Source organism: Choloepus didactylus, chromosome 4 (assembly GCF_015220235.1).
Source record: "Choloepus didactylus isolate mChoDid1 chromosome 4, mChoDid1.pri, whole genome shotgun sequence".
NCBI classification, from domain to species: domain Eukaryota; kingdom Metazoa; phylum Chordata; class Mammalia; order Pilosa; family Megalonychidae; genus Choloepus; species Choloepus didactylus.
Window position 1 is genome coordinate 112,361,083 of NC_051310.1, and position 27,304 is coordinate 112,388,386.

General features: G+C 41.8%; 1 protein-coding gene across 1 annotated transcript in view; it reads right to left on the minus strand.

The window, feature by feature from the left end:
- The window catches only part of MAP2K1 (mitogen-activated protein kinase kinase 1), a 100,754-nt gene that overhangs the window by 58,999 nt on the left and 14,451 nt on the right, over positions 1-27,304 (minus strand). The window contains exons 2-5 of the mRNA XM_037833625.1: positions 11,813-12,023; positions 10,501-10,647; positions 3,827-3,904; positions 2,377-2,428 (exon numbers count right to left, since the gene is read on the minus strand). Coding sequence (XP_037689553.1) covers positions 2,377-2,428; positions 3,827-3,904; positions 10,501-10,647; positions 11,813-12,023 — 488 coding nt within the window. The remainder of the gene's footprint in view (positions 1-2,376; positions 2,429-3,826; positions 3,905-10,500; positions 10,648-11,812; positions 12,024-27,304) is intronic.

The following is a 27,304-nucleotide window of genomic DNA, read 5'->3' on the forward strand; positions in this document are numbered from 1 at the left end:
AGTTAAGGCTCCAGTCTGGGTACCTCAGTGGCCCTTACCTCAGGAAAAACTTTCAGCATTGCATGCTTTGGTGTCAGATCAGTTGGAGAGGGGGCACATCGTCCCTTCCACGTCACCCTGGAACACCCCTATCTTCGTCATCAAAAAGAAATCAGGTGCGTGGAGGCTTTTACATGATTTGAGGGCCATAAATAGTTGCATGGAGCCTCTAGGACCTGTCCAGATGGGGTTGCCCCTTCTCTCAACTCTGCCGGAGCGGTGGCCTGTTGTTGTCATAGACATTAGAGATTGCTTCTTTTCTATCCCACTTCACCCTGAGGATGCCTCAAAATTTGCTTTAAGACAGACAACGGCCCGGCTTACGTTAGCAAAGCTTTTCAAAAGTTTTGTGATGTTATGGAAGTTAACCTAAAACACGGCATCCCATACAACCCTCAGGGGCAGGGTGTCATCGAGAGAGCGCATAGGAAGAACTATTGCAAAAGCAAAAGGAGGGAATAGGTCATGGTCTGTCCCCCAGGGCCCAATTGTCTGCCGCCCTATTTACATACAATTATTTAAATGAAAACGCATCAACCATGACGCCTGCCCTACAACATACCACCCCAGGTCCTCCGCATAGAGGCCTGGTCCGTTGGAGGGATGTTCTGTCGGGGCAATGGAAAGGTCCTGACCCAGTGCTCAGCTGGGCCAGAGGCTCTGTTTGTGTCTTTCCCCAGGAACCAGGACGCCAACCAGTGTGGGTACCGGAGAGATTGGTGAGAACCGTGCAGTCGCCTGAGAACACCAAAGAACTGCAGCCTGACGGGTCGTTAAACCCCCAACGTGACCTGTTGGATCCAGTCCTCAACTCGCGTGATGAGCAGTCAAATGATGTCGACGGTGTCGACCACTCCCCAGCAGACCGGGAAGAGGGCCAGGAATATTGACCTTTTTTCCCTCCTGGTTCTCTTGGCCTAATCTGACCAACTGGGTTCTTCTTGCTGTGGGGTTATTAGTAGGTTTGATCATTGTTAAGAGTTTGCTGGAGCGTTTGTTTCAAAGACAACAGCAATTACGTGTTACCGCCATGATGGCCATGTCCTCTGCCTGTAACCCTCCTGATAACTATAGTCCCTCTGCCCAGCACCCATCCCAACCACTCGAAGCTGGGCATTCGGGGGTAAGGTTCGCAGCTAAGTATATGAAAAAATCTCGTATATAAACATTCGGTACCAGTGGCCCTAATTTTTGTCTCAGGTGGACCTCTTACGCAGAGTCCTAGTTGTGGCCAGACGGGACCCTTGGCGTTTGCACAGAGGCTCCTAGTGACGCCCTCGGCACTGGCTACCTTCTCCTAATCCTCCTGTCCCCCAGTTGCGAGACTGAGTACTGCAAGGAGGGCCACGTGGTTTCCGGCTCACGGGTTCTCCGGTCTCTATATGAAGTGAGCATTCTGGTCGGTGCCAGAGGTCCCACCTTGGTATGGCCGGGACCTAGTCCAGACTCCCCAAAGCACCAAAAAATACGTTGTGGGCCATCTTGGTCCACGGGAGCACATTCATCACTGGAGACACTGGGGCATAAAAAACAAAAAAGGGGGAGATGTGAGCAGCCACCTTCCGGATTTGGCCTAGTAGACAAGCTGCAGCCTGCCCTTGAGTTCCCCCCGCCCATCGAGTGGTGCCAAGATGGCGCCCACATCCTGCTTCCGGCTTCTGATGTATGTAACCACCCGCTGTATTCACCAATCATGCTTGTGTGCGTGGCGTTAGCCCATTGGATACACGCAAGGTTTATAAGAAAGTTCCCGGGCAAAGCTCGGGGAGACAGCCCACAAGGAGCCGTACCTGACGGCCGCATCGAGGTTGTTCTCCCCCGAGGTGTCTCGCCCCGGGTGGAACCTGTAAAGATGATGATTGCCTAGTCCCATTAAAAGTTTATCTGCTTTACCACCGCGAGTCCTGAGTGATCACAAGTGCTCCGGGTAAGATGTTGTCCGCACCCTCTCTCCCCTTATCTCTCTGGTCCCCATCGCCGGCCGACCGAGGACTCGAGGCGGGGCGGAGAAGCGCCGGACATACATCCAGCCAGGCTAGTCATGGCTTTAGGACTATGCATAACCTAGTCCTGCCAATGTAGACAGTGACATCGGGAGTTGGGTAAGTAAGTTCTTGTTGAATCTCTCGCCTCGGCTTTCTGGATGACTATGCCTGTCATGGCCTCAGGTAATAGATGAGTCACAGACCAAAAGGAGGGTAAGACTTGCTGCTCCAGTCACCCCAAATGAAATAGTCAAGACTCGTAATAGGCTTTAGGCCAAAACAAAAGAGGATGCAATAACCTCTGTATTTCAGCTAAAATTCAAAACATAACAACTAGCAGGTAATTTCTTACCTCTATGCATAATCTTGTGCTTCTCCCTCAGATATGTCAGTCCCTTTATTACCTAGAGGAAAAAGAATGCAAAAAGATAGAAAACTGAATAGTTATATTTAGAAACCAATCTCCCTACTTTAAAATATCTAGAACATATTTCATCTAACATCACAAATTTGTCTTCCTCCCTTATTTTGTATTCCTTCGTTTCATTTTTTTTAGCCTGCCATATCAAGCAACCGTATTTTTACATGGCATATGGAGTATTACTTTAAAAAAAAATTTGTGGTAATATACATACAACATAAAAGTTCCCATTTTAACCACTTTTATATATACAATTCAGCTGGTATCGATCACATTCACACTGTTGTGATACCATCACCACCATGCATTATCAAACCATTTCCATAACCCACAGACTCTGTACCCATTAAGCATTGATTCCTCCTTCCCCTCAGCTTCCTCAGCAGCAATCTGTACTCTATTATGTTCTGTCTCTCTGAATTTGCCTATTCTAGGTATTTCATATAAGTGAAATCATATAATATCTGTCCTTTTGTGTATGGCTTATTTAAGTCAATATGATGTCTTCAAAGTTGATCCTTGTTGTTGCATTATCACAACTTCCTTTTTATAGCTGATGAATAATTTTGTTGAACAAGTTTTGTTTATCCATTTATTGGTTGATGGACACTTGAGTTGCCTCTATCTTTTGGCAATTGTGAATAATGCCGCTATGAACATCAGTGCCTCTGTCCATTTTATAATTGTGTAGTTTGTCTTTTTGTTGCTGAGTTGTAGATGTTCTTTATATATTTTGGATTTTAAACCTTTATCAGATATATGGTTTCCATATATTTCTTCCCATTCTGTAGATTGTCTTTTCACCTTCCCGATAATGTTCTTTGATATACAACAGTTTTATATTTGCTGAAGTCCAATTTATCTATTTTTTTCTTTTGTTGCTCATGCTTTGGTGTAAAGTCTAAGAATCCACTGACTAATACAAGGTTCTGAAGATATATTTCTCTATGTTCTTTTCTAAGAGTTATATAGTTTTAGTTTCTATATTTATGTCATTATCCATTATGAATTAGAGTATTACTTTTAAGTAAATTTAATTATTGCAAGTTTAAACAACTTAAAAAAAAAACAAAAAACCTTTGCTTGAATCTTCATTTTTCTAAACCTGCAATCTGCTTTTCAGCGTTCTACAAATGGAAGTTTTCTTGGACACCTTGTACTATTTTGCAAGACACAGATTTAATGTAGAGAAAAAGTCACTTTTCTAGTTCCAATGATAAAGAGTATGGTACCTAAGCAGGGAAAATTCTAGTAAGAAAACTCCATTTTTCTTATAAAATTTCCTTTTACTGACTTCCTACCTTCCTCTCTTGTCCATTTTCTACCTACTTATTTACTGACCAATGAGGGGACCTGGAAAAAACCTTCACAACATACTCACAGCAATGCTAACTTTTCCTAAAATTTGTTCAGGAATTCTTCCAGCTTTCTTCAGGACTTGATCTAAGGAACCGCCGTCCTAAGAATAAGAATACCAACCCATTTAGTGACAATGTTTCTAACTGTTCTTTCAACTGTTAAACTTTTTGGTTTGTTCCAGACATCAAATATACCACGATTGAAAAACATTGTAGAAAGTGTCACTTAACTGGTAACTCAAATCCTATGAATAATCATTAAACATATTACTAATTCAGCACTAGTGTTTAGGAGTACAGGCTCTGGAGCCAAACTTTCAAAATTCTACTCAACTTGTGACACGGAGATATAATAATTATAAAGGCCATTACAAAGATTAAACACATTAATACACATAATGCACTTAAAACAATATCTAGCACATAGTAAGTGTTCAACAAATGTTAGCCATTATTATCACCATTATTGAAGTCACAACTTGCATTTGGTATTACTCCAATGAATCACAATTAATAAAATCCAAAAAAAAGGTCATAAAAAGCAATAATTGATTCCACAAATCCTACAATATGCCATAAACTGTACTACACTATATGGGGATAAAGATATGCAAAAGACTGAAAGACCTATTTCCTATCCTAAATATATTTACAAACTAGTAGAGAAAATATATAATTCTTAATAAAATATAACAAAACAAAATAAACGTATGAAGAAAGTGCTGCTGACATGCAGAAGAAAGGAGAAATAATTCTGTCTTCACTTAGAAGCTGGCACTTGAGCTGAACGTTGAAGAACTATGATTTCTATACCTAGGAAAAGTAGAAGAGCAAGGGTAGAAAAGAATAGGGTATTCCAATAAGATCTAAAGCTGAGAAGCATTAAATTGCATAATACCCCTGGGATGGCAAGTGGCTCACTTCACCGTGGATGCATGAAGAGATATACAGTGAGGAATAAGGCTGGAAGTGGCCAGCTGCGGCCAGATCATGGAACTCTAGCAAGAAACTGGGACTTGACTTTATGGAGACAGAAGCAAATAAATCCAACCCGAGTGTTTTAAGACCAGAACCATACAGTTAAGAGAATCAGGCCAAGATTTCGGAGGCAGGGAGATCAGTGAGGAGAACAAGGGGAAGATGACATGAGCCAGGCCCTGGGCAGAGGCAGTGGAGAGGGAGAGAACAGGAAAGAATGCAACTTAAAATCACCCTCCAAAGTGAGATAATTCCTGCACACTCAAAGTGATTTTCAGTTACCATTATCAGTTAACACTTATCAGACACCTGTGTATAAGATAAAGCAATGTGTAATGAACTAAGGATGGAAAAAGCTGTAAGATGCAGAAAGAACATATTCGTAAAGAGGCAAGGCACCCTAAATCCTCCTCTGAAGCAAGGCAGAGAACAGGCAAGGCAACAGTTGCTCAGAAGAGGGTGATTCCTGGACAAAGCAGTTAAGGGAAGGGCTCTCAATGTGGCATGGAAGATGTGCCCCACAGGGGGGCAAGACCTGGATAAGCAGAGAGAAGTTCCACAGACATCCTCCCTCCAAAATCACTCAGCCTGTATGAGGAGGCCATCAAATGTGGGGCTAGAGAACAATTACAAGACAGCATGATATGCAAAACAAGAGCAGAGCATAATCCCATTTTTATATAAAATAAAAATGTATTTACTCACACTAAACCAGATCAAACATGTTAACACTGGTCACCTCCAGTCTAGGTGGTAATATCATCAGATTGTTGTACATGACACTTTCTTCTTTGTGCTTTTCTATTGTTTATAAATTTCTACAATTAATATAAGTTTTATCTTTTTAATTAGTGAACTCATTTATGAAAGCAGAGTCTTAATCTACAAATCAATTAACAGATACTTAACGAGCACCTATCTAATGCAAAGGCACTAACTGCTTTCTTTGTAGAGGAGGTAAGAAAATAAGCAAGACTCATTCAGGGATACACACCTAGCAGGAAATATTACCCAAAACAATGCTAAAAATGGACTATCAACTTAAAAATTCTATGCTTATATAAAGAATGGTTTGGACCAATTGATACCTATTACAGTTAACTCTGAATCATTGATGCTAAAAGAAAGAAGTGGTGGAGGTATGGATTCTCAAATGCAGGAGAGTTTCACGCAGCCCATTAACATCCCTGAACACATCTGACCTCTGATTATAATAAACTCCCTAATACAAAATACATAATGGTAGGTCAGTCAGCCTAGGAGCAAAACTCAACCTAAAATTTCAAATGCCCTGTCGATAATCTCCACACAGAGATCCACATGTGGCCATGAATCTATAACCAAACATAATTCCCCGGTAAAGACACTTATTTTCCAAGAATCCTTACCCAGATTGTGACCCAGTCTGAGGCTTCGGCAATTGATCCTATTGTCCTGGCTACCGTCACAAGGCCACAGGTCCCTTGGGACCTAAGCAGAACATCTAAGTCCAGGTAACCTTCTGCAAGTTAGCAGACTCCTAGAGAAAGGCCATAGCACCTTTCAGTTTCCTATACTGATATAAAGAGGGGCCCCCTCTTGTACAGTGCCCAAGCCATTTCTACTTTGCTTCCAATTGAATGCATTTTCAGCTCCTTTGTTTGAATGATTTTGCCTAATCTTCAGGGAGGACTATATATTCAAAACAAAATAGCAAAGAAACTCTATAATAACTGGGTTCAAACGAGGTAGGAAAGTTAATTCTGTGGCTCTCAGATTCTCCCCTCCAATTTAGCAATGAATAGCAACACCTCTCAACCAACCCAAACAGCAGCCTAAGTACAGAGGGCAGCCAAGCTAACTATCCTGCTTTATACTTTCCCTGGAGGTCGTAAGATAAATATTTGTATTAAAAGGAGAAACCTTGGCTCTCTTCCCTCTAACCTCCTCCTAAGCTATCAACAGAATTACACTTACAGTGTGAACAATGGAATTAGCAAGATTTAAGGGGCATGACCCACAGTCAGGATTACCCAAAGTTGCCCGCAACTAACCTTACTACCCTTAATTCTACATCACTGTTGCCAAGGACTTGCGTTCACTGACTAAAGCTGATGAAATGTGCTTATTTTTAGAAGCCAATTATTAACTAAGTCACTGGTGCTTTTGTGAAGGTTTTCTATGGAGACGACTGCTTTATGAAGATAATAGCTCAAAAGCTTTTGCTCCTGCATGAAAACTATCAACTCTGAGTCCTCAGTTCTCTGGTTGCTCAGTTACCACCTGAGCAGGAATTTGCTTCCCTGAAAGATAAGAGCATTCCTGTTCCACACTGGGTCTCAAAATTCAGACAGGTAGTACAAACACAGCTTATTTATAGAAAATTCAGTCCCAGGCCAAGTGCTTTAGAAGTGGTTCAACAAATGTTAATGACACAAATTTACGTTCAAATACATCCAAAAAAATGATTTGAGCAGTGGACAATATGTGGTAAAGCAAAAATAGCAAAATTTCCATTGTAAAAGATAGGTGGTAGGTTTTCATGGATGTACATTGTGCAATTTCTTCAACTTTCTGTATGTTTGAAAATTTTCATAATGAAGTGTTGGAAAAAAATGTTAATGACACAGAACATCATGCAAAGACTGTGACACAGAAGGACCAAAGAACCTCACAAGTTGGAACGTGGCTATTAAACAGAGCTCTACATGACACCTTTAAAATGCTGAATCTAAAGCAAAGCAGAAAGCCTCGAAGAGCCATGGCAACCAACATTGTTTCAGTCAGGAGCAATGGTGCAGGAGTTTCCTGCAGGTGGGTCTGCTCAGGGACCAGGAAGAGGTGAGACTGTCTGAGGCTGGGGCAGAAAGCCACTTGGGCTGGCCCTCCTGTCTGCTTAGACTTCATGGCACAGCTCTGCTTCCCTATAGGGTCCCATCTAGACCCTCTGGCAGCTCTGACCCTCTCAACTAGTATTAAGAGACCATTCCAGCTGCTCGCAGGACCTATGTATACCTGAGGATAGAAGGACCTATTGCTGACTCCAAGGCCTATCAGTCTCCCACTAAGCCTTCCCCCCACCACCATCCTGGTCACCTCATTTGACACATATCACCTTTTAGGTATCAGATGCTGTGCTTGGCCCTCAAGAGTTTTTTTTAACCCTTCCAGCCTCTGACAGATGTTTTTCCAGGGTTCCTCAGGTATTTCCAGAGAAATGTCCTGCTTGGAGACTTGTATGGGAAAACTATTCCCAGAGAATCAAATCCATGAGAAAAAAAAAAAAAAACAGAAAGAAAGCTGACCTCCAGATATTGGAAATGGGCCAGAAAAGGGAAATGACCCCTTTTTTGTCCTTTTTCAATCTTCTCCTCCTAGAGAGGAAGGTTGAGGAAGTTGGCAACACAAAGGGTACAAAGGGTGCAGTCAATATCTATGAACCAGAGTGTATGAATAAATAAGGATTCCAGAATGAGGAAGCCTAAGCATCTCAAAACAGATAAATTTAAGACAAATATAAAGACTGCCCTATTTCACACATCATGAAGTCATATAGGTTGGTAAAGGGTCTGATAAATGAACAGGCAGCCACCTATCAATGCTTGGGGCCTAATTCTAACCTCTGAAGCAAGCACCCTAGAGTTCAACCACCCTCAAATGGCCTCCTGGTTCCTTTATTAAAGGGAAAATTCTGGGTGATACAGAACTTGGCGATAACTCAGGAAAGAGTTTCTGATGGGTCAGAAGAGGGAAGGCATGAAGTGACACATACATGGCTGGTGTTCAGAAGCCCTTTTGTCACAACTGACACACCTCACTTGACTTCCTAATGGCGAGAGGGCCTCCCCATGGGATTTGGGCTCACAATGCGGAAGGCCCTAGAACATAGCACTCCAGCCTATGAACAGCTCTGGAGGGCAAAGATGCTGCTCTTGATGTCTGCATCCCCTCGGCAGGTCACATGGCATCTTACAGGTAACAGGAACTAAAAATAAAGTGTTTGCAAAACTGAATCCATGTTGATTGATTACTGTTGATGTAAACTCTAACTGGCTCCAAGCACTAATCCATAGAAACACAGGATGCTGGCACAGGGAGGGGGCCCCTAGAGAAGATCTGGTCCAGACATTTCTCTGCATAGATGAGAAAATCCTAAGACAGTGTATGACTTGCATAGTACAGTGGAGAGGATGAAATTTAAAGAAAGCAAATCTGGTTAGAGTACAGCTCTGACACTTCCTGGCTGTGTGACTTGGACTAATTACTAAACTTCTCAGGACTTTACTCTTTCTATCTCATATGGGGGATGGGAGGGTTCCTTACATGACAGGGTTGATGTATTAACAACTCACATAAATGTAAAAAGGACTTGGCAAGTAATGGTAAGATGCAAAAGTAATTTGCTGTTATGTCTAGTCATGTCACCACAATCACCTTCCACCATTTGTGGAAGATCTAAGAAAGGCTATTCTAGCCTTTCCTGTCACTGGTTTATCACCATCACCTCCATCCCATTCCTCTTCTAGATTTCTAGGATCTCGACTGCCATTTACTTGTCTTCATCCAAAACTTTTGGACTAGAGCTGGAAACTCAACCTTCATCAGCACAAACAGCATGAGAAACCCAAAGGAACAGCACCTTGAAGGGAGGCCAAGACCTAAGTGGAAAATAATCAGCACCCCAAGCTGGGGCTAAGACCAAGCCAGAAGTGCGCACACACTTCCCATGGAGACTGCTTTGTTCTCACTGAAGCAAGGGGGAACGAGAGCTTTCTCAATAACCTTGAGACATATAGAACACACTCTCGGGATCTACATTTCATATGGCACCCACAAATATTGGCAGATGCCTGGAAAGAGTGTGTATAAAAAAAAAAAACAAAAAAAGTATACAGCACTTCTTGATCATTAAAATGAAGAGAAATTGAAGTTAATGGGGCACCAACAAGAGAAAAAGCTCCTGGGAGGGTTTTCCTGGAGCTCATTATGACGAGACACTGGGGCTCTTTTGCCAGATGTTAGGGCAGGTCTAGAGTCAGGAAAAAGTCAGGATGGAGAAGGAGCTGAGGGATACAATGCTGGACTGCGTGTACAGCAGCCACAAAGTATGCAGACTCAATCAAGTCAGCCCTCATCTCTGAATTGTCACCCTCAGTTAGCATAAAACAAAAGCTTATGTTTGCAAAACACATATTATGCATCAGGCAGTGTGTTATTTTAATTAATCCTCACAACAGTGAGGCAGGTATAATAATGGCCATTTTATAGATGAGGAAACTGATAATCAAAAAGATAAAGAAAGTTGCCCAAGGTCACAACAAGAAAGCAGCAGTCAGCCAACAAATATTTATTGAACACCCACTATGTGCAGGGACACTCTGGGCTTTGGAGACACAGTGGCAAACAAGACAAGGTGTCCACTTGGGTTTTTGTAGAGATAGAGATGTGAACAAATATCTGTCAGATTCCATAAATGCTCTTTCACTTTGAGAGTGTATTCACCAGGGATACATGATTACTGCCACCACTCTCTGAAGACAGTCAGGGATGTAGAAAGAAGGCCTGTCTTCTTTTGGATCCTTCGAGTCCTACAGTCAGGCTTCCCAGATGCTCAAGACAGAATTGTGGATCCAGGGAACAGCAAGGAGGCAAATGGTCACCCCCCACCAAGACCAAAAAGGAGGCCAGATCTACCCACCTCCCAGGCCCTTGCTCCAGAGGCTGACAGATCACCACATACCATGTGCTCCATGCAGATGCTGATCTCACCATCACTGTAAAATGCACCATAGAAGCCCACGATGTACGGGGAGTTGCACTCATGCAGAACCTGCAGCTCTCTTATGATCTGGTTCCGGATTGCAGGTTTGATCTCCAGGTGAATTAGCTGAGGAAAGAAAGGTAGGAGGCAGAGAAGCTTTATAAATACAAGGATGGATGGATGGAATCTTTCTTACATGCTTAAGCTCTTAAAGGCAGGGAGAAGGCAAGTTTTAACGAACAAGTTTCTGGCCAACCAAAGCAATGAGTGCCAATGTACCAACGTAGGTGTTGGCACTGGAAGAGCTGTCACCAGGGGATGGCTGGCTGTGCCTCTGTTCTTGGGAGCCAAGACTGAACAACAGGGGGTTCACCTCTCCCAAAAACAAAGCTGACTGGAAGCCTTCCTCCAAAAGGACTCATAGACCTAAGAGACAAGGAGAAACTGGTCTTGAGGACTTAGTCTATACTCAAGGACTGCTGGGGTAGAAGGGAATGAGGAAGTGGGGGGTATGCTGAACTAAGCTGCCCAAGAGACCTCAAGAGCCTGTTGTGGTTGCGATTTAGCCAAGGACTCGGGTGCTACCATAAGTTCCCCCTAATGTCTTTTGTTCCAGCTGGAGAAACAAGTGAAAAACTCATAAAATGGTTACCTAATAGGGGTGTACTTCTAAGCGGAGATAATGTGTGTCAGTGGACATGAAGGCAGTGGTCATGAGGGAGGGCTGGAGCAGTTAGTGAAGGCTAGGCAAGAGAAAGACACTGAAGATAGGCTTATGCTGCTCCCTCTGTCTTTTCAAACAGTGCCCACAGTGCCTCCAGTTCCCTGGAACAGGGAGGCTGTGTTCAGAAACAGGAGAACCAAGGTGGTGGAAAAGGGAAGTCCACTCAAAAACCACATGCCGTGGTGAGGAATTAGGACCTTATACTGGAGGGAGATGAAGAGAACAACTAGCAGAGCTAAAGCAGAGTCAGTGTTCTGTGTGTCCTTGGGGCTTGGTGGATGAAAGTAGCTTCTCCTGCACACGACAAACTCCCTGGCATTCTTTCCACAGTACACAGACAGCTAAAGAAGGGTCACCTGCTGTTATTTTCCAGACTGGAGATGGGAACAAATACACTAACATAGTCAATAGTGTGTTTATTCATAATCTGATAGATAACACCATTTCAGAAATCATCAGCACCAAAAGGTATTGAGTGAAAAGCCAATCTACTTTCTTGTCCCCAGGACTGTTTATCTGTTAAGGCAAATTTGATTTATTTATTTATTTTTTTTTAAGTAGCCTTACCTTTCTGGCCATGACCAGGCCGGATGGCTTGTGGGAGACCTTGAATACCACCCCGCCGTTGCCAGCACCCAGCTCACTGATCTTCTCAAAGTCATCATCCTTCAGTTCCCCAACCTTCTGCTTCTGGGTAAGAAAGGCCTCAAGGCGCTTCCGCTGCTGTTCATCAAGCTCCAGCTCCTCCAGCTTCTTCTGCAAGGCCTCCAGGTTGGTCCTGTGCCAAAAGGGGAAACAGAGTTCAAACCTTTGCCAGAGAAATCAACCCAGGGAGAGCTCCTGCTTTTAGGTCAGATAGAGAGAAGAGTGAAGGAGGAGGTAAGAGGTGAGGGTTCCATCCACTATGGTTCTGCTCCCTCCATTCCAGACACCTCACATGATTCACTGCCCAGGGCCTCGGTTTCCTCATTTGTAAAATGAAGGAATTAGATCTCTCTGAAAATGCTGCAAGTCCACAAAAGGAACCAAAGAAGCTACTAAAACCCAAAACGAACTACCTGCATTTGCTTTAAAACCCATTTCAAAAGCCCAACTAAAGTTGGCTTTATTACGTTTACCCCATAAACAAAATAAAATCTATTTTCTAAAACCACTAAACTGAAACCAAACCAAATCATCAAAACAGGCTCCAAACTGAATCACAACAGTAGAAACCCTCATTTCGAATGTGATCAAGTCCAGCAACCAGGCTAACTGAAAGAGTCAGAACAAGAACTCAAAAAAATAATACACCTAAAGTATCTTATTTTTGTGTAACATATATATATGTGTGTGTGTGTATATATATGTGGGTTCACTTTCTTTCAATGTAAATGTAGGGCAAGGTCTTTTCTTTGAGTAAGGGTCCACTGGTAAGAACTCTATATCATCTTTCTTACATGAAGCAGAACATAACATATTATCTATGATTTCCAATTCCTGATTCTTTAGTGTAAAATGTAGACATGTGCAGAATAATCTCAAAGTAAAACTTCAAAATTTTATGATTTCCCCTCAATCTTAATGTTCATCTAATCTGACAGCAATGTTTTTTAGTGATTTGGATTTACTGAGTCTTTCCACAGCTTTCACGTTAGTGCTCAAAGGCAAAGAAAAGAAAAAAGAAAAACCTCTTCATTTACAATTATATTTCATCAGTTTATCTGATATTAAACACAAAAACAGCTAAAAGCAGCATAAATGGGCTTGTGAACAAACTGGCTCCCGGTAAATACATATTTCAGCCAGTGGGAGCTGAAGCGAGTGGGAGTATGGCAGAGAGCAACCTACCAGTCGTGCAATAAGCATGTCGTGGGCATTACTCAGTGTGTTTTACTGAGTAATGGAAAAGTGTTCATTAATCCTGTCAGTCGGTTAAGGGGAGGGTGGTGTAGAGCTTCCATAGTGTTTTGTTTGATTTCAGTCCCTAATCCAAACAGATGACTTAGATTTACACGAGTGATAAACAGGACATCACTACACATTAGAACATTGGTGCCCCCCACACATACACACACACTATTTCAGTAGGCATAATCTTCCACTCTTCATTCACTCCCTTTATTCCAAAGCTCAAAAAGGCAAAGAGATGGAGACCTAATGCCACCCCAGTGTATGGAGAGATCCAACACTACCTTGCAAATAACACAGTGCATGGGGCTGAAGAGGACACATGGCTGATTTCACCAATTTTCAAATCACCAAGATTTCAGAGAATGAAGCCTACATGAGGGAGCCCTGGGCCCCCCAGATACGTTTCTGTCTCTCCGATACACCAATCTGATGATGGATCTATTGGGACAGATTAATATAGCTTTGGAAGTAACACTGGCCATCAGAAAGCCCATCCATTTGAACAAGGCTGACTGCTCATTTTCCTGGCTATCAGTGGAAAGAAGTTATTCTCCCACTTTGGGGAAGAAAAACTAAATCTGGGCTTTGTGCCACCTTCCTCTCTTTTCTACCTGACATTCATTACTCCTGCCTATGCTCCATCCTCTAACCACCCATCCCACCAGCTAAGGAGCTGGCTCTTGGTCTCTGCTTTCCGAAGGTAGAAAGCCCAGATGTGTGAGCTAGAGAGAGGCTTGGTATCTAGCAAAGACTGTAGACTCTGGTGGTGAGCTGTCCCTAATGACAGGTGTGTAAGGGGAAAAACTGGGGGTGAAACCATGTTGCCAAATTAACAAGTCAACAGTACTCAGCGGTCCTGGATTCTTGGTGACTAACCAGGCATGTGACCATGTTGAAAAGTCACTCAACCACTCCACATCTCAGTAAAATGGAAGTGACAAACCCTTGCTTACTTCATCTAGGTGAGGATCAAAATAGAAAACTAATGTGAAGAAATGGAATTTCTACAAATGTCTACACTAATTTTGGGGTTGGGAGGGCTGGAAGACAAGGAGGAACCAAAACAGCGATAGTAGGATCCTGAAATTATCACCCTTTTAATTTAATAATTCTTAAAACTCTCCAAAAATTCTAAAAATATGTTTCAAAGAATGAAAGAGCAAAGATTTTGTCTGAAGGTGAAAGGGAGATCCTGGCATCAAAATGGCTTTCAGTATTCATTTAAAAAGAAAATCAATAATGTAATAATATTCAGCATTGCTTCTGCTTCCTCTTACAGGGAGTCGATTATGTTCAGCAAAGCTCACCTCTGCCCTCCCAAGGTGAAATGTTTCAAGCAAAGGAGTAAGAATTAAAGCAGAGAGGGACCCTCACCCTTTCAATTAAACTACAAATCTTCAAAACTTGGAGGTCAAGAATGTGCTTCTTTCACGATCTACAGTTTTAATTGAAATCAGCAACTCAGAGACTGGGGAATGAAAAAAAGAAACTGGGGCCCTGACACAATAAATCTCTGACACACACGCACACCCTTCTCTGGGGAACGGCGGTGACCAGCTCTGACTCTCATCATGTTTACCACAGCAGAGAGAAAACAGCACACCATAATGTGAATACTGCTCCATGGCTATCTTGGAGTAAATGCAAGTTCATCAAGATACACAAAGATTATAGGCTTGAAATGGGAATGCAGAGAAAAACAAGGGTTGTCATTTGAGTCCTGAAAACACCAGAGATGCAAACTGAAATGGGTGGGGAAAGGAAGCTCCAATGGACAAGAATATCTCCTCTCTCTTTTCACCCATTTGCTAAGCCCAATTACACTGCCACACTGGAATCTTTCATTTGTGGTACAGTGGATTAAATCAAGAAGCAGTACAAAATATAGCACAAGGGACCTTAAAAACCACCTGATCCAACCCCATTTATCAGGTGAGGAAACTGAGGCTCAGAGAGGACAAGATCATACAGAGAATTGGTGGCAGGTCTCCCAACTTCTAAGAAAGAGCTCCTTTCAAGGCCCCATACTGTCCCCTTCAACTCTTATAGACACTGCACTTAGAAGCTCACCTAAGGAATGGCTCAAGTGGGGGGAAGGGGGTAATATCCAGACAAAGGAATGGCATCTTCAACTGCCACACACTAAACAGAAGTGGGAGCTAATGCATGCCAAACACCAGCCAGCTGTCACCAATCTGAGTTCTCTCTGCCTGAATGGGTGCCTCTGTGAAGGGTGCACACAGGGAAAGGTAGAGGGTGACAACCAATCACAGCGCTGGGAGGAGAGGGAGGGTCCCAGAGCAGGTAGATGTTCTTACCAGAGAACCAGGGGAATTGTCACATTCTCTCTGCCCTGTGGCATGTATCAAGTAGGAATCCTACTGGGGCAGGAAATGGAAAAGGAAGTGGGGAAAGAAAAGGAAAGGAGAAGCAGAAAGACCCAAGCTAAGGAAAAAGTACCCAGAAACTAAGGCTGCAACTCCTTGGTCCACACCCTCCACCAATACCCAAGTTATCTTCCTTTCTGATCCTCAATTTCCACACCACAAGAAAGTGTATGGGGGTGGAGAGGAGAGGCAGAAGAGGGAAGTTGTCTAGATATAGCTAAGATCCCATCCTGTTGACATGACAGCAAGCTGAGGAGGTATGGAATAAGGATATTGGTGTCTTCCAGCTGAAGGACTGAGGAGGTTCAACAGGCAGAGAGAAACATGAGAACAGAGAGAAGAACTAGCATCGGGGTTCTCTAAACACTCAAACCATGGACAGCTGCGGATGGGGGAAGGGGGAGAGGAGGTACAAAGAATAGTAAGAGGGGAAAGGAAAATGGACCTCAACGAGGAAGGCAGAGTGCCAGCTTCCATGATGCCCCCTGCACTAGCCCATTTGTGCTAAAGAGTGCAGATGCATCAACCAGAGCCAGCTCCAGACAACATGCTGGGGAGGGGGTTCTACACTCACCCACTCCTCAATCCTGCAGGTCACTCTAGGGAGAGTTGCCCAACTAACTAGGCAATAAAATTCTAGTGGTCTGAGGCTGTCATGTACCCCAGAAAAGGCCATGTTCTTTTAAACCAGTTGTGTGGATGCAGACCTTTTATAAGTGGGACCTTTCGATTAAGTTGTTTCGATTGAGATGTGAACCACCCAATTCAAGGTGGGTCTTAATCTTTTACGGGAGTCCTTTATGAGAGTATAAAAGGCAGGAAAACAAACAAAAAAAATGAGAGGGCTCAGACACAGAAACACCCATAAGAGTGTACAGAGAAAAGCCCCTGGAGGAGCTGAGAGAGCCACTGAAGCCAAACTGACACAAATTAACAGCATGGCAGAAGACTGCCCATTTCTGAACATAAGGACAATTTACCTCGGTCTCTGTTCTTCTTTACACAATGTCCAACATTCAATAAAAAATTACACAACACAAAAAATCAAGATGGGGGAAAACAAAATTGTTAAGAGATAAAGCAATCATCAGAACCATAATCAGCAATGCCTATATGTTGGAAATATCAGACAGGGGCTTTAAAATAACTATGACTAGTATGTTAAAAGTAGACAACATGAATGAATAAATAAGGAATTTCAGCAGAGATGGAAACTAAAATAGAATCAATAGAAATGCTAGAAATTTTTAAAACATGAGAGCTGAGGTAAACAGACTTAACAGCAGACTGGACAGAACTGAGGAAGAATCAATGAACCCACATATAGACACATTACAGTCAAACTCCTGAAAACCAAAGATAAAGAGAAAATGTTAAAGGCAGCCAGAGGAAAAAAGAAACATTAAATACAAAGGAAAAAAGATAAGAATTACAGCAGACTTCTCATCAGAAACAATACAATATAAGCTAAAAGATAACGGAGTGACATCTTTAAGCACTAAAAAAAAAAAAAAAAAAAAAAAAAAAAAGTCAACCCAGAATTGTATACCTAGCCAAAGTACCTCCAAAAAATTAAGCAAAATAAATTTAGGTGAAAACACCTGAGATACTCAGATTAGATGGAAGTTCTCACCCATTTCTGACTATACTGACACCTAGAATCCCACTAGGCAGACAGCAAGAACATTCTGCCAGGGGAAAACTCAGACAGGGAGTCAAACGACCAGGGTCCGCAGGCACCCAGGCGCTGCCGTGACAGCACAAAGTGACTCTGAGAAAGAATTTCCTGTACCCTACCTCAGATTCCTTATCTTTAAAATAGGAATATCATATTCCACTCCACCTCTTACAGTTATTGTAAAGAATATCTGTAAAAATGCTTAAAAACTGTAAAATATTCCACAAGCATAAAATATTTTTATGATTTATTACCTTAGAAGTCATTCAGTCTAAACCCTTGATTTTAAACATAGAAAAATGGGATCTCAGAGAGGGTAACTTGCCCAATTTCACACAAACTTTTAGGTTTCAGAAATTTTGACACTTGATTAAACACTCTTAGGTGAAAATTTCAGAATATAAAACTGTATTAACTATGAGAGAAAAAAATGAACACAGGTGAACAGGGATTAGAAGGAAACATGGATGAATGAAATCGGTTGCTGTGATGGGGTAATGGGATAGAAGACAGTTTTTAAAATTCCTGCATTTTCACACTGTTCATACAACAAATAAGCAATCTGGGAGGAAAGGTACAATGTAATTAAATACTGCCTTTACTGACTTTAATTGGTTTCATCGCACCCCAAAAAAGACAAAAGGCCTAGGACATGGATGGCTCTATAGACCAGGAATGGCTGGAGTAATCTGAATTAGTCTAGAAGGATACATAAAATTTTGATAGGAAAAAAGGATAAAGGGCATTCTAGTAGGAACTACTCTGTGGACAATGGTACAGAAGTGGGATTAAGCATACTACAAGCAATGAGTAAGTGTTGGAGAAATAAAGTTTAAAAGGAAAAATAATGAGAATTAGGTATTTATCTCTAATTTGACTTTAAATCGGGTAGCTTCCAAGCCAAAAAAAAAAAACAAAAAACAAAAAACATAAAATAAAAGAATAGGTTTGATTAAAGGGAGATGAAAATAAACAAAGAGATGAATAAAACTCACGTATTCCTATACTTTTAAAAAAATCAACTTAACTCTTGGAATCAAAAAGTCTTCTCAAATCATATAAATTACCTTCCCACAATATGTTTCTGCAGTCATGATGAAATCACACACACACACAAACACAGAAGCACCTCTGGAGTGACGGGACCACCCATGTACATAGACTCTTCTGAAATATTGAATATCATCCTTAATCAGAGAAGGGGTGACATATTGTTGCTTGAAAGAATTGACAGTCTATGGCTCTTTCTGCCCCAGTGGACAAAATTTGCTTCATTTAGTCATACATGAATTTATTCCTAAAAGAGCAGTCTTCCGTAGAAGTACAGAAAGGTAAAGTGATCAAGTTTAGAAGGAAACAAAGGGCAGAAGACAATGGACAAAAAGGAATACCATCTTTACTTGATGGGCAGAAGAGGCACATAAAAGTCTGAAAATTTAGATACAAGTGAAGAGATGAGCTTCCTAAATACTAGGCATGGTACATCCATTAATTCATTTAATCCTTACAACATTAAAAAACGGGTAAAATGTTGTTCCCATTTTACAGATAGAAATGGAGACCAGGAGCAGTTAAGTAACTTACACAAGGCTAGCGTTTCAACTCCAAAGGCTGCTCTTTTATACCACACCATGCTAAAGAGTTCTTGCCCTTCAAACAAATCCCCCACGGTTGTCCCTAACATCAGGTATTTCCCCATTAGTGGTTCATTTCTTTGAGGTAAAGAATTGTGTTCTGCTAAAATGTAAAGATTCCTTGAAGTACAACAAATTAAATCTACTTGGAAAGGAACTCCCTTTAGAATTCATCCAAGGCATTTTGATTGGGATGGGAGAGAAAGAATAAGGACACTGCCCGGGTAAAGTGCACTGGAAAAGCAGTAAGCAGTAAAGGTTCTGGCGGGCAGAAGAGAACTGGGGTACTAATGTGGGTATCAAGGATAGAGAAGAGGAGGCAGAGAGTGTTAAAACAAAGAAAGTACCAAGAGCACCACAGACGGAAAATCCAATAAATATGTGGACACCATGAGAAAAACAAAGGGAACACTAGGCCTGGTGGTGGTCACTAAATGGGCTTGGTCAGCTCTTAGTGAAAGGACAAGCTGGTTGACTATGGCCTTAGAAAGATTATGTATTTGACCCCACCCATTTCCCTATTCTTGAGAACCTATGTAGAGAAAGACGTTATAGAAACGCCCTGTGCAATAATGGCCCATGCTGTTCTGTGGTTCATAGAGGTGCAGGTTTCTCTTCAATAAGGGAGAAGATACAGGACCCGATGTGACTGCAATCTCAGACCCTGTAACCCAGAACCACAAAGACAGTCAAGTCCCCAGGGCAAAAGGTCAAGAGCCAGTGTCCAGAAGCATAGCTGAGAGCAGGGAGATGGAAGAGAAGAATCACAGCACTCAAAATGCATCTCCAATTCTGGTCCATATTGAGAAATCTTCAATTCTTCAGACCTGTTTCCTCCCTTATAAACATGAACAGCACTTTTGTTAGAGCTGGGCGCCTCTCCTTGCCCAAGTACACACACAGGAAGGGTCAATTACCCCCATCCCCCACCCCCACTATGAGCATGTATCACCTCAGGGAAAAATTCCACCCCCTTGATCATTCTCTCAATGCTCACTCAGGCACTCAACATCTTAAACCAGGGGCAAGGAACTCCTACTCAGGTTCTCAAATTAGTATCAATTGGCTTAGAAGGGTCAAAATCCACCAGATAGAAAACCAAATAGACAATGCTGTCTTCTGAAAGAAGAGGGAGGGTGGGGAAATAAGTCTTTCTGCTAACCTCCCGTTCTTGTAGCAGAGGCTATTAGAGGGCTCAAAAACTCATTCATAATTTAGAAGGGTCTGCTCCTGAGCCTTGGGATACGCAGAAGCAGACCTAAAACACATGCTGTATGTGGGGGGGGGGGGGGGGGTGTGACTAGAAAGCTGAAATACGCTGTAGAATGAAATGGGAAGAGCTGTTTGGCTAGTAGCTGAGAAGCAGGAAGCAGAAGAGGAAAGAAAGAATGCACCATGATAGGATGGCAAAGGTCTTTGAAGACCAGGGATTCCTAAGACCATTAGCTTTTTGTTGTTGTTGTTTTTCAATAGAAATAAGACTGATATCCAATTTCTTCCAATGTTTGTTTTTGTTTGTTCCCCACCATATATTCCTTCTTTCCCTCCCCCCCATCTCCTGATAACCACTAATCTATTTTGTCTCTGTGAATTTGCTATTTCTAGACATCTCTTATTAGTGACATCATGTAACATTTGCCTTCATGTGTCTTGTTTATTTCACTGAGCATGTTTTCAAGGTTCTTCCATGTTGCAACATGTCTCAGAATTTCTTTGTACAGCCGAATAATATTCCATTGTGTGTAGGTATTATATTTTGTTTACCCATGCTTCTGTTGATGGACACTTGGGTTGTTTCTACCTGTTAGCTATTAGACCATTAGCTTTTTTTTTTTTTTTTTTTAATCTTCATTTTATTGAGATATATTCACATACCACACAGTCATACAAAACAAATCGTACTTTTGATTGTTTACAGTACCATTACATAGTGGTACATTCATCACCCAAATCAATCCCTGACACCTTCATTAGCACACACACAAAAATAACAAGAATAATAATTAGAGTGAAAAAGAGCAATTGAAGTAAAAAACAACACTGGCTACCTTTGTCTGTTTGTTTCCTTCCCCTATTTTTCCACTCATCCATCCATAAACTAGACAAAGTGGAGTGTGGTCCTTATGGCTTTCCCAATCCCCTTGTCACCCCTCATAAGCTACATTTTTATACAACTGTCTTCGAGATTCATGGGTTCTGGGTTGTAGTTTGATAGTTTCAGGTATCCACCACCAGCTACCCCAATTCTTTAGAACCTAAAAAGGGTTGTCTAAAGTGTGCATAAGAGTGCCCACCAGAGTGACCTCTCGGCTCCTTTTCGAATCTCTCTGCCACTGAAGCTTATTTCATTTCCTTTCACATTCCCCTTTTGTAGACCATTAGCTTTTAAGTTGTTTTTATTGCTGTGATAAAATACACCCCACCCCAGACCTTCAGTCCAATCTTCCATGCACACATGTATCCTTGCATAAGTTTTTGTTCTTGCTGTTGTTTCGTGGAAACCAAGGGAAAAAGGCTGAATTCCAGATCTGGCTCAACACAGAGAAGAAAAAAGAGAAAACCCACAAAAAGGGAGACATGAGTGAGTCCCACAGAAGCAGAAGTGATCATGAGAAAGTTAACCTCCAGGCTACTCCTATCTAGAGAGTATGGGATAGGGAACTTGAGTAGATATCTGGGTTACACCCATTTATGCCTACAGCTGTGAAAATGCAATGAAGATTTATTATGCAGCACCCAGTGTGACAGGTACTAAGTATGGTAGAAGAAGTGCAGCTGAGGAAGACAATCGTCCTGCCCTCAAGCCATGCTCAATGCGTGCACCTATGTAGGTGTGTGTTTAAGAGACGGGGAGAGAAAGGAGAGAGAGAGATCACAGTGCAAGCCAAACAGAGAAAAGGGTACTGACAAGTAAACCAACAACTACAGTGGTGGGTAAATCAAAATGCTGAAAGCCAGGCATGCACTGGGTGCTATGGAAACTCAAAGAAAAGTCCCCCAATTCTGTCTGAAATGAGGATAGAAAAGTGAAGCTCAGGAAGTGTAATGTCCAAGTTACATTGAAGGATGAGTCAATTCTCCCAGCAGATGAAAAGGGAAAGGCAGTCCAGGCTTCGGCATCAGCATGTGCATAAAGGCACTTTTAGTTACAAGTGGTTCCAAGTGGCCAGAGAGTAGGTACATTCAGGAGAGAGTCGAGATGAGACTGGAAGGTTAGCTGGGGCTAAATCATGAAAGACACAGCACACCATGCTAAGGAGATTGGCTTTTTGGGAGTAGGGTGGTGTGGGAGGGGGTTCAGTCTTCTATAATTTTACCAGGCATAAAAAAGTAATATGTGCTTATTGCAAAAAATCCAAACAGTCCAGAAATGTATGGTCTAAAGTAAAACTCTATGTTCCAGATAACTGTTAACAGTATATATATAATAGAATATATATTCTTCTAAGCTCCTTCTAAGTGTATTTCCAGTATGTATATATACTAATTTTGTTTTACAAAAATAGAATTGCAATACACAAATTATTCTGCAATAGCAAATTCTGTAATAAGAAAGTGACACAATCAGTTTTATATTTTGGAACCAACTGTCTGGCAACCATACAGAAAAGAGCTTGGAGATGGGGGAAACAAGGCAGGGCAATCAGGTTGAAGGCAACAGGGCAAGCAAAAGACGAGAGTTTGAAAACCATAGTAGCAGGAAGGACAGAGAAGAGGGCAGAAGAAAGAGCCTGAAGTTAAGAGTTAGTAAGACTGGGTCATCACTTGGCTATAGGGAAGGAGAAGGAGTCAGGGTGACTCCAGGTTTCTGCCTGGGCATCACAAAGATGAGGACTACACAGCTCTGGGGATGGAGCACTTGAGGATCATGAATCCACATTTGGACAAGCTGAGTTGGAGGTACCTTGCAGGCTCTACAAGCAGAGCTACTCAGTATATGGTTGACCAAATAAGCCAAAAGCATGTAACAGAGGTCTGAAGCACACATTCAGAAGTCTAAGTGGTGGCTGGAGCCACAAATACGGAAGAAATCGAACAGGCAAGTATAAAGGATAAAAGAGAAGAGTCAAAGAACCCTAAGCAAGACCAAGATCCTAATTTGGGGATGACAGTCTTTCCCTCATCCAAGTGGAGGCAGTCACTCACCCCTGGGGTTCCCACAGCCTAGACCCTACAACACAGTATGTTTAGATGTTTGTCACATCATCTTGCAATTACATGCTCATATTCTCAACTAGGTGGAAGTATCCCCCAAACCTGAGTCTAGTCCAATGTGAGGCATTCAATAAACACTGAAAAAATGCCTACTGAAAGCAGGTGTGTGGAAATATCCACACACTACAAAGATGGATAAGAATTTGCTATGATAGACTTTTATGCTTGTTAAATTCTTTTCCTTTCAAGTTGCTTAAGTTTGTAATTTGTTTTACTATTTTTATGAATAGGTGGACACACAGAGGTGAGAGAACTTTAAATATCAATGAATTTTTCACTCTGGTTAGAACAAGTTGGCTGCCCTAAGTCTCACATACAGCGTTGTTTTTTTAATGCTTGCTCCAGCTCCACTGGGAAAAATGCAGCATCAAGCACCAAGAAGAGAACAGTCAAGCTTACACCCTTGATCAAGATGGTCCTAGCACACCAGCCTAGAATGCCTCAGGACGTCCAGGGGTCGGCAAAGAGCAGCCTGACATCTTAGCTTCTAAAAAATGATTTAAGAATACGTCTTTCAATATTTAAACACCTAAAATGCATGCAAGATATCACACTTTGACCAGGATGCAATGTTAGTATGCCATTTTAGGGCCTAATCACCCATAATATGCTCTTGTGAAGTGGACATTTGGAGAAATGCAAAAATTCTAGTTTGGAACTTCCATGGAGTCAAGCTGTGCAGATGCAGGAGATACTGTCCTCTTTGGGGCAAAGAGCAGTGGGGGAATAGGAAGTCTAAAAACCACTGACTCCAGCAGGGAACTTCTCCTTTAGATGCCTAACCTTTCATTACCTGGCCCAAGGATAAACTGAAAGAAGCCTCTGCAGGGAACTTCTCCTTTAGATGCCTAACCTTTCATTACCTGGCCCAAGGATAAACTGAAAGAAGCCTCTGACAGTAAAGCCAAATCCAGCCCACTATTTACACCAGTTTATCATGTATCAACCCATAGTTCTGGAGCCAATTTATGTTATTACTCTGATAATTAATTATTTATATTATTGCTGATTTACATTATTGCTATCTATGCAATAAGTTTATAAATGATGATTGCTTTTCCAGTGACACTGAAGCTCGCTAAATTCAGTTCTATTTCATTTCATATATGTATTACTGGATCCTTAAGGACTATTTTTATTTGTAAAACTGTACCCTCCAACAATAATTTGCCTACATGCATAAACAGTTCTCTTAACAAAAGGTACCAAGATTGTGAAACAACCCTGGACTTGAAGTCAAGAGGTCGAGGGTTCGCCATCAGTTCTGCCACTAACTGGCCATCTGACCCTGAACAAGATCTCTCACCTCCATTTAATGGAAGCAAGCTCTTGTCCTTTATCACAAGAGATGGAGAATGGGTGGGAATATGTTTTGAAGTGGATAAATAGGTCAACACTTTGAAGAGATACTTTTCTAAAAACCATACCATTCTTCTAACTTATTCTTGGTTAGAAAAGAGTATGATTTTGGATGAAACTTCACATTCCCTGTGATTCCTCAAAGGGCATTAAAGAATGGAATACACCAATGAGCAACATTAGAAAAAAGTCTACTAAGACTACTTCACTTCAGATTAAACTTAAGTTATTGGCTGTAGGGGAAACTAAGACAATTGCAAAATCAGCATTATTAGTGTTCTTTGGATCTTGGCCACTTTAGGTCAAAATTCTGCAGGGTCTGCCTGGCATTTAAAAAAGCAGTTCTTACAGCAGGAGATAAAAAGATTTGTCCACAAAGCTCTTCACTTCTCCCCACCTACTTCCTTTTCTTCCAAAGGAGAACAGTTCTCATTTACCCAATGGCTTGCCACATCCTGCCTTAAAGCTACTTCCTAGGAGCTGCCTGGGCTATTCTGAGAGGAGCTTTAACTCTTTCAGGCCCCCAGACCACTAGAATATTTATGATGTCCCTACCCATGACATAGAGTCTAGTAACCAGACTCTAGTTGATCAGATAATACTCCCAACTTCCTTCATACCAGGCACCGCACTGAACATTATACCTACAACAGAGATGGGCAGGAACCACATCACTTGGTCCCATCTAAGCCTTGCTTAATTATTCAACCCCATAAGACAAAGAGACAGGTGATTCAATAATAGTTATTGAGAAACTCAATGCACACAACATTGCATTTGATATTGGTGAAAACCCAACTGAACAAAGCTTCTGTCCCACATGAGCTCTGTTAAACTACCACTGAATGTCATTCATTCCACATTTACTGAACACCTACTACATGCCAGGCCTGGGCTAGAGATAGGGCATCAAGACTAACTCCTGATCTCAAGAAACTCACAATTTAGGTGGTAAGACAGAAAACATATGTACAAAGATTGTCACCATCACCCCATTGATTTGCCACCTGAATAGCTCATGCACAGCACCACTGGAGCCTTTCCACAGAGAGACCAGGCAAAGTTTCATGGTCAAGATCTGACTTCAGCCCAGACATTGGCAATAAACAGGAAGGAGAAACCCCAAACAAAATGTAAACAGTAGTGGACATTTATTGAGTACTTGTTGTGGTTTAGATGCCATGCTAAGAACCTTGTATTTAACCCTCAAAACAACGTTATATAAGTATTATTATCACTCTCATATTTACCAATAAAGAAACATGGTATCAGAGAGGTTAAATAACTAGCCCAATGCACACAGCTGGTAAGGGGTGGAGCCAAGATTCCAGCCTCAGCTGTCTGCCACTAGGGACCACACCTACAAAACACAGCAAGGACACCCACTAAGAGTCAGAACAGAGCCTGTATCTACCGGGGAGGTGCCATGGTATTGGAAGAGGAGCAGGGCATAATTATCTCCTCTTTCTCCCTTTAATTAGAAGAGACTTGAGATCTTTGTAGTCAAGGAAGAAGAAGGAAGATATATTTTTAAAAATCAAGTAATTGATAAATACTGACCACCTACTACTGCATGTGAGGTATGGTGCAGAGGAATATCATTACGTTCATTTGGGTTACAATTGGGCTGCCTGCTACATACACCATCCTAGTGCAGGTCTCAGCCCCTCTGGCTGACCAGGCATGTGTGTTCCTCTCAGAAGTTCCCACTTAGATTAAGGCAACATCCACTCAGATGGGGAAGGACCAGAGTCCAGTCCATGGCACACCAGTTACTGAGCTCCCAGACTCTCCAAGTCCATTAGCAAGAGGACACATGAAACTGAAGCTTCTATGACAAATGAGGAATATTGTCTTTTCCAAGCTCCAGACCTGGACCTACCGTTACATTTTCATAATCTTCAGCACAATCTGGATACCTGCCTTTGGTTTATACATTTTTCCACCATATCTGAATCATTAAAATCTGATTTTTAGGGCCAAGGAGCCAAAAGATATAAGTGTGTTATTTAGATTACCTGTTATGAGAAAAATTAAAAATAATCTTTTTTCTTCATCCAAATACACTTACAATCTTTCCCTCTTTCTTTTTCCCCCTAAAAATTCAATCCTAGTGGTCAAACCTACACAGGGTGAACCCTGGGCTACATGCGACTGTAGAGAAATCTGTCAAGACTTTAATGACCCTTACCGAAGATATACCAAGGGAAATTATGGGAGCTAATAGGATATTAATTCCCCTTGTGCTGGGACCTTTAACAATGAATAACTATTTATCCTCGTGTATTTTAAACTGAACGTATCACAGACTCTCCCCTAGTCATAAAGACAGAAGCCAAGGGCAAGCAGTTGGGCAGGGCAGAAAACAGGAGCCCCACATTAGAGAGAAGTCAGGGGATTTGAGATCTAGATTCAGGTCTTAACTAGCAGTATGACACCAAGTAAGTTGCCCAGCCTCTCTGGGCCTCAATCTCTTCAGATATATATCAAGGAGATTGAATTATCAAGCTCTTTTCCATCTTTAAGATTTTTAAGGACAGGTGGCTATACTCAGGGGAGAAGGAACTAAAAGTGTTGGTGGTGAGAAGGATGATGATTAATATAATGTAATTCTATCCTGGGTCCAGAAATAGCCTGGCTTAGTGTTGCATTCACCTTATCTGCCTAGATTTATTAGAGGGGTGGGAGGGTTAGTGGGTGGGAATCACAGCCAGCTACAGTGAAATTAAACTCTGTTCCCAAATGAGTTCTGCTAAAGTGTGATTTACCCAGAGAGTGTTAACTTCCCAGCGCTATGAAACCATTTTACTGAAATGGTGTTATTGCACAAACTTAACTTTTCCCCAAATGCAATTTGCAGGGAGGATGCAGAACTGAGAATCCTCTGTCTGTG